The 8,327-nt window shown below is 46.9% G+C and overlaps 1 protein-coding gene across 3 annotated transcripts in view; it reads right to left on the reverse strand.

The window, feature by feature from the left end:
- Positions 1-6,624, reverse strand: part of CSMD3 (CUB and Sushi multiple domains 3) — a 1,011,591-nt gene extending 1,004,967 nt beyond the window's left edge. For 2 of the 3 annotated variants that reach the window (XM_074352931.1, XM_074352929.1), the window contains exon 1: positions 6,202-6,624. In XM_074352931.1, the coding sequence (XP_074209032.1) occupies positions 6,202-6,379 (178 nt within the window). In that variant the 5' untranslated portion in view covers positions 6,380-6,624. The remainder of the gene's footprint in view (positions 1-6,201) is intronic. The other variant, XM_074352930.1, reaches the window with a different exon arrangement.
- Between the last annotated feature and the right edge of the window lie 1,703 nt (positions 6,625-8,327).

Here is an 8,327-nt window from a genome sequence, read left to right on the forward strand (position 1 = left end):
CACCAGTGTTGGTGCCCAAAGACCAGGGCATCTGTTTCAACAGGCCTGTGGTGGGGACCTGAGGATTCATATTCTTAACAAGTTTCCAGAGGGTGCTGATGCTACTTGTCTATGTTCACTTTGAAATCACTGCAATGCAAACATTTATGAGTCAATAGAATAATATTTTGATATCTCATGCCACATGATTACCACTGATATCTTATTATCCAGTTGCAAGGTATATGATGCATATGCTAATCTTGTAAATGTTGACTTTCTGGAAATTTCAAATTGAGTTGTGGGCAATCGGCCATGATTATACAGAAGGTATTAATCCTTAGGAATCCTCAGCCAGCATCAAGCAGTAGCTTAGCAAAGGCAGGATGACATGAAATGCATTTGATGCCTGCAAGACTGGAGGCTTGAGAGAAAGAAAGATGTCCATCAGCACAAGAATCTGAGACAAGAATACTGGAAAATATTCAACAGATTGATTTTTCTCAGTGACGTTCATGTAAAAGTGCTATTCTTAATGAGGAGAGCCTCACAAAGGGTCTAATTCTGAGAAAATCTTGTAGATGTGGAGATTGATCTTCCTGGAAAGTACCATGAGTCACCCTACCTGTTCCCTCTGAGAGAGAAAAGATGAATTGGTAATGACAATGTCTGTTCTATCATCCTTACCAGATCTCATGTGAAATCCAAATCAGAACTGCCAGTTTATCCCTAAACTACACACTTCTTTGGATTATGAGTATGAGGAATAGAAGAAAGAGACAGAAAGAGAAGCTATGTATTAATGTTACAATAAAATGTCCTTTAAGTTTTATTGGTATCTTGGGAATTTTTCCCTAATCTTTTCATTTGCAGTCATTTTATCTCTAATCTCTCAAATATGGGAATTCAGAGTAAAGGGTGACATATTTTCTCAGTCATGTTGCCTAAACTAACAGGTTCCTCACCAGATATGTTGCTTGGTGCTTCAAAGTTATTTTGCAATCTGGACAAAATATTGAAAGTATTTAACATCCCAAAGCTCTTTCTGGAGACCCTGATGTTTAGAAGAAAGTCACATCGTGGGACACAAGGAGTATTTTTGTGGCTGTAAGGAAGTGAACTTTAGTAGCTTTCACTTACTTGTATTCGAGATTAGACAAGCATTTTAGCTTTAGAGTTTTTTTTTCCACATGAGTAAAAGCACATTATTAATTGCTCTAACTCCCTTATTTTTTTTATTAGATCTCACTCATGATAGAGTTTTACTGTATTTAGAATCCTGTATAGATGCCATTTGCTACTGCTTTAATATTTCACTCTCTGTAGACATCAAGTTGTGTGTTCAGGGAAAAGACGTGTACCCAACATCCATTTAACTACCCTGCAAATTGTAATGCGAATTAAAATCATGAACATTTATAACAACTACTGCAACTAAACCTAGGCTCCTAGAGTACTTAATCATTGAGTAATTCTACCCCTTTTCTCCTTGAAGGATCTCAAAGGAGCTGGCATCATGTTTTCAAGAACCTGAAACCTGCTCCTTAATTCTGCTCACACACTCTTCCTACAGGGGCTTGATGCAGCCCCTACGTCGCCCCCCTTCCCCAACCCCCTCAACAATCAGAAGATTGGGGAAAATACAGTGCTGCAAAATGACACTTCCCAGTGATTTCAAGAAGAAAACTATCCAGGGGAACTTTAGCTCAGAATTCTGGGAGCTGTTCAAGCCTTTACAGGGCAGTAAATTGGGTAGGCTTAGCAACTCAGTGGTGCAAAGCCTCCCCAAAGGCTCCGTGTTCAAGAAGGGAATCTGCCTGCTCTCTGAGTCTATCTTTTTTTCTTTGGTCGTCCTGCTTCATTATTATTCTGCATTGCACTGCAATCCTCGTGCGTGTCCCGCTTTCAGCCCTCAGCTGGCCTCTCTAGCGAGGCTGGGAGAGGACCACACGGCAACTGGGAGGACCTGGTACTGTTTCATTTCTTCTGCCCTTTCCCCTAGGGTCCAACAAAGCCCTTGTGGTGATTCAACCCTGGGACTGCCCCTCCCACCCCCAGCTTGCTTTCCTTCCAGCGACACAGCTGGGCTGGGGATGAGGGGGATGGTAGCAGAGCAGCAGTCCTCATTACTTGCTCCCCAATGAGTTTTCGAAAGCCCCGGGAGCCTGTTAGAGAAGTTGTTTCAGTGAGGGCAGTGCTGAGGTCAGCTTAGGGAAAGGGAGCTTTCTCGGAGCCTCCACCTGATCACGCGACATCAGTGGCCACAGCACCACCGACCATCTAGAGTCCCGGGAACAGAAACGTACTGTTTGTAACCACCACCCGTTTCCGCCTCGGACACACACCCACATCCTCTCTCAAGGGCTCCAAAGGCTCCTTGGTTTCAATCCATGTGGACCTCCTTCTCCCAGCAACACAAACATACACACACACACACACACACACACACGCACGCACTCCCTCACTCTCGAGTCAAAGGCCAAGACCAGCGCTCAGTTTCAACCCCAGGTGGTCCATGAAAATTTCAGGGAGTCCGACTTCCTAGAAGCATAAAGTAGTCCCAGAGGAAACAGATGGGAGGGATACCTGTCCATACTGTAGCAGGACAGGGACACCCGACTCAAACATGAAGGTTCTCTCTCAGCATCTGTCTCAGTCTTGCTAACCTTGATGGTGGCGGTGGCAGTGGGTGGCTTTGTGTTTGCTGTTGTTACTGTTTTGTAAAGACATTAACCCAACCTACCAACCTCTGAAAAACTCCCGCAAGACAGGACAGAAAATTTCCTAACATTGCTGTCAGATCAGACTGTCGGCTTCAGGTTGGGGAGTGAGGGTTATCAGTCGAGTGGACAAGCACGGGGCTGAAACCTCCGGCGCGGCCACCTTGGGGTGAGTGAATGGAGCTAATGAACGTTGCTGGCAGCATTCCCGCCTCATGGACACCGAGAGCCTTTCCAGTAGTAATTAACCGCGGGAGAGGGTGTGAGCTCCACTCTTCCAGAAGAGCTCTGTGGCAAGAGTAATACCCAGAGCACAAGGAAACGTAGATCCTTCTCGAATTCCGGGGTCCTACGAGAAGCCCTGAAAGCAGCTCTGGCACAGGGTGGGAGAGGCTGCCCACAGGCTCCCTCCAGCTGTGCCCCGAGGTCGGTGCCTTCTGTACCTTCCCTGCATGATTTGTGCACTCCCCCGGGAGCTCCGGAGAAGGAGCGTGGGAAAGCACCCAGCGAGTGTCTGTTTACGTGGGCGGGACATTTAAGCACGACTTGGAGATTCACAGTTTCTATCTGATTGAAACCTAAAACAGACGCTGCAGCTGCAGGCTGCGTTTCAGAAACCTCAGCTTGCTTCTGTGTGTGTGTGTGTGTGTGTGTGTGTGTGTGTTTCAGCCTGAAATAGGTATGCGTCAAGTCTAAGCATCCCCTGCCCTGCCTCTCCCCACCCCCCAATTTGGTGCCCTCTATGGCCTTTTATTTCAGATGGTGACAGTGGAGATAAAATGCCCAGATAGGGCTGCGTCTCTTTTCAACCCCGCTGGAGTTGTTCAGGCCTACTACTGAAAGCCACTTTGTCTTCTACTCTGAGGCGTTTCCTCCCATTGAGCCTTTTTGTCATTGCTGTCACAGGCAGAGGTGAAATGGTGGAGGGATGAAAAATGTGGACAGAAGGTGGAATTCTCGGGCCGGAGCTGTTCACCTGGAAAAGCGCATACCTCCAACTTCCTGAACCCCAGCACTAGTCTGGATTAGGACCTGCAGAGCCCTTTGAAGGACTCCCCATCCTGAGCTTCCCCGTGGGCCTGAAAGACCGGAAGAAAAACAGTGTGGAAGACAAAAGAGGTCATAGACATTGGGGGAAACAATATTGGAGCCATTGCAGCAATTTCAGTTTTAGGAAAAGTCTTGAGACTCAGGTGAAATTAAAACAAAATAAGGAGAAAGGGAAAGAGAAGAAGAAACAACTATCAACGTTGGCACCACTGGTTGACCAGGAGCAGGTCGATAGCAAAGCGCCTCTGTAAGTTTGTGTCTCAGAATTTGAGGACAGCGCTCCAAGTTGTAAAATATAGGAGATGCCTTTCAAGTGGCAGATAAGTGGAAATGAAGAACCTTATTTACCATTAAAAAAATTTTAGTGGTCTGTAGAAAATTGATTTTGGACGGGATCAAAGCAGAGTGTGAAATACTCCTTCTTCCCAATGTCCTCGAAACTGGAATATACTCAGTGGACTGATTATCTCTGTCCAGAGTACAGGAGAGGAATCCCATTTCCAGTGCCATTCAAAGCAAGCCAACATGCCGTTCTTTTCTATTGGCGCGTCTTATCGAGAAAATACGGTAGGTGCGGGCCGCCGGGCTGTAATTGCAGGCGGCGCGGCTGGTGTTTGTCAGGCTGGCGTGCTCTCCCTGCTTCGGAGACTCCCTCTCTCCATCTGCCCCCCGAATGTGTTTTGACTCAACAGGTATCACATGAAAACTGCCACTTAACCCTCGGTCATCTTCTAGCAGGGCCACCTCAACGTTTTTCTTGCCACGAGCTGTTGCTGGCTCCCTGCGCCTCCCCCACGCGGAACGCGCGTCTAGCAGGCAGCCCCAGGGCCATCCATTAACCACCGACTCCCGGTGGTAGGCGAACTAAGCATAAATGTGAGGCTCCTCACATGTCGAGCCGGCGGCGAAAAGCCCTTGTAAGCAACTACTCGGCAGTGTAGTTACGCCGTTTAGGACAAGCGTTTTGGCTTAGAGCTGCGCTAAGACTCTAAGGGGAGAAATCAAGCTTTAAGGAGCAGGTTGGGATTACAAGGCGGTTGCTGCCACAGAGATCAGGGACGACTTCTTGGCATTTAGGGATATAAATTAAAATTCGAGACATGCCACCCATCACTGGTCCTATTAGAGGAAGAGGTAACCCCTCCAGCTCCCTCCACCCAAAACATGAATTATCATTTCCACTGAATGCAAATGGGCTCCCTTCTGTGGGGGGACAGCCAGCTGCAAGCTGGACAATAAACTGTTTCATAGAGACGCGGCCCGATTGCGGTTCAGAGGCACTCCTTTACAAAGGAAGAAGCGTCCAGTTTGTGTTGACAGCGGTGGCGCGCCTGGGCCAAACTCGCTCCCCCTCCACCCGCCAACGCACACACACCGCCCACCCCCGACACACAGACACCCAGGGTTTGAAACTAGCTCCACTGAAAACGACATCCGTCGCGTCGATGTGAGCTGCCATGAGTATGGGGAGGTGATTGTTCAAAAATGATGGCATGAGTCATAAACACCGCCTGAGTATTCTTTGCAGCAATTAATGGGCAGCAGGGTGCAGGAGAAGTTGTAGAACAGAGCTGGGGATCTATTTTCTCCCTGAGGACAGCTCTCCTTCCAATGATCCTGACTGTCCCTTGCCTTCCTGCTTAGGAATAAATTTTACATCCCACCCATTCCCCTCCCCTCCTTGTCTGTGCATGTGACACTCACTCTCTACCTGTCTGAACGCCGAGACTTGCTGGGGATTTTCTTTTTGGTCGTCGGCTAACGACTTTCCTCCTACCTTCATTCATCCCCAAAGGTGGCTGTTTACACTTCGTGGCATCTCAGACCTTTTGAAAGCCCCCATTTAAACCCAAACCTCTACCACAGGACCTAGGGAAGCTCCCCTATCATTTATCAACACACAAGAGGCCACGTAGAAATAATTCACATATGCATGCACACATTCATGTTGGGGGGAGGGAGATGCTTGGAAGACCTCTGTGCTCTACAGCATTTAAAATAAGCACATTCTTAACATGCCGGTAACTTTCCTTCCTGAAAGGGTTAAAAAGCATTTAAACAAGCGTCTTTAATATAAATATTCCAGCCAAAGCATCTAACCTCACTGGTTTGACTAGAAATCAAGGTAATCCTCACCACCAAGAAAGTCTTGCAGAGGAATTCTGCCTGGATATCCACTAGTTAGAGGCTATAGGAACCAACTCACGTATTCGGTTGAGCATACTGCAAGAATATTTATTGAGCACAAGCTCAATCACTGCATTGAACGCCAAATCTGGCAAGCAAAATGCATTTCCTATCTGAGGGGGGAAAAGGAGCTGTGAATCAACTCCTTCTTCAGTATTATCAAGATTATTTTATCGGTGCAAATTGCAAAGTAAGCGACCTCTCTCCAGCGACAAGTCAACTCACCTCCATCCAAAGCAGAGGGGACCCCCGAAAGCAAACCTACCTTTCACACAAGACACCGTCAATAAAAAGACGAGGTTCCAAAATGTAAATCCACTTTTAATCCCCATTTTCTTCATCAGGATGAAGTCTAGGCGGCCACATTTAGCGCATTTTCTCGTGCCAGGCTTCGGGGGTTTGGATTCCTTTGCTCGGCTTTCCCCTTTGCGGATCCCTTTCATATTATTCTCGAGCTCCTAATTCCTGCTCCTCAGCTCGGCGCAGTGGAGTTGTTGCTGTTGTTGGTGCGCGGTCACAGCTCAGAGTGAATGGTGTTTCTGGGATACCACAGCAACCTTGACGAGGACTCAACCATCTCTCTCCAACGGGGGCACAAAGTCTCTGCTACTCTGGATTCTGTCTTTTCTTGTGCGTTTTTCCCCTCCACCAAAATCTACCCCAATTCTAGCTCGTTATAGCAACCACCAGAAACCACTAGTGAGCGTCTTAGAGCCCGGCTCCTCTCTTAGACAAACTCCCCACAATATTTGAAATTAAGGGGCTTGATTTTTTTCCCCCGAATAGATCAATTCTGCCTGTAAAAGAAACCCAAGAAATATTGTATTAGTGAGCTCTCCTTTGCAGCCTGTGAATATAGAAGCACGTTAAAGGAATATTTTAATCGGAGAATCTGTGTTGCTTTTGGGGAAACCGTGATAATAATGAATCGGACTCCATCGATGCCCACGTCGTTATAATAAGACATGTGTTACTACTGTAGTTGCAGTGTATTTCAGGGAGGCGTCTCACATTTACCATCCTGTGATTTAATCAAAAAAGGGAGATAACAGGGAAAAATTTATTTGCACACGTGTATTTACATATTCAAGTGCTACATGTAAATGCATAACCAGTTTTTTTTTATTCATTAGGCAAACCGATTTCATCCGTGACAAGGGCGGAGGTGAGATGGGGAGGGACTCAGTCATCTCCCCAAAGAGTTCGCCCTTTCATCCTCCCTACCCCATTTTCAGTTGATGTGTGCCTCAGTTAAACTACTTTATCTGTGGTACTTATCTGGAACAGACCCATTTGCCTTAATTCTGAATCGTTCCCAAATATTTAAATGGGAGGTTTCTTTCAAAACGGGTAACATATGTATCTATACATCTGGACCTGGCAATGCCACACACCGCTCAAGGGTTAACGTCGTACAAGAGAAGAGTTCTCGCGCCATCTACTGGCGATGGCTAAGCCTCCCGCTTCTCTTTCACATCTATAAGGTACCCTACTTCCCTCATCCCAAGGTGTAGGGGAGCTTCGTCCGGAGACCAGCGTGTTTTGATTTCCTAATCTTTTTTTGGCTGGACTTGGCTCAGATCTTACAACTCACAAATTCCTTAGACTAGGTGCCAGATTGGAGATCTAACCTTTTCGGGAATCTGATACCATCTCAGGAAGGGGAGGGCTGCAGCACTGGTCCTGGAATAGATCTTTGCAAAGGCTTCTGTCTCCATTTGCATGCTGAATGCTATCAGGGGGATTAGTATTTATCTACAGGGCTTGGTTCAGAGGACTGCCCAATTTGAGTCTGCAGCTCTCCACATTTCCCACAAACGATGGCTCCCTTCCCATACACCACACAATTACCCTGATCACCTTTTGTCTCTGGGCTCAACGTGGAGCTGCCCGCTCAGGAGAGCAAGGCTATTGCATCTGGAGGGAATTCTGCTCTGGGAAGTGAGCACAGTGCGAGTGTCTATAGGCGTGTGTGGTGTGTGGGTTCAATCTGCAGGCATAGGAATGATTCTGAGATCTCAGGGTACGTGGCATTTTGTGTGGGTCTGTGATTCTCCAAGGGAGTGTGTGTGTGTGTGTGTGTGTGTGTGTGTGTGTACACACACAGTATAGTGAAGGGTAAGTATGTGTTTATGGAAATGATGGAGAGTATGATTTTCTATGCATGGGTGTTTTCCCAAGTGTGTTTGTGCAGTATATATACGTGTATATGAGAGGGAGAGAGAGAGAGAGAGAGAGAGAGAGAGAGAGATTTCTCTCCCGGGTAGGGAGCATTAGCAAGAGGCAAAAGCTGCAGACGCCCAGCTGACCTCATTAAATTCGGAGAGGTTACTTTCACATGACATGTGGCAGAATACTGTTTGTTCTTGCCAGTGCTTTCTTTTATTGTCT

This window comes from Camelus bactrianus, chromosome 25 (genome assembly GCF_048773025.1).
Source record: "Camelus bactrianus isolate YW-2024 breed Bactrian camel chromosome 25, ASM4877302v1, whole genome shotgun sequence".
Lineage (NCBI taxonomy): Eukaryota > Metazoa > Chordata > Mammalia > Artiodactyla > Camelidae > Camelus > Camelus bactrianus.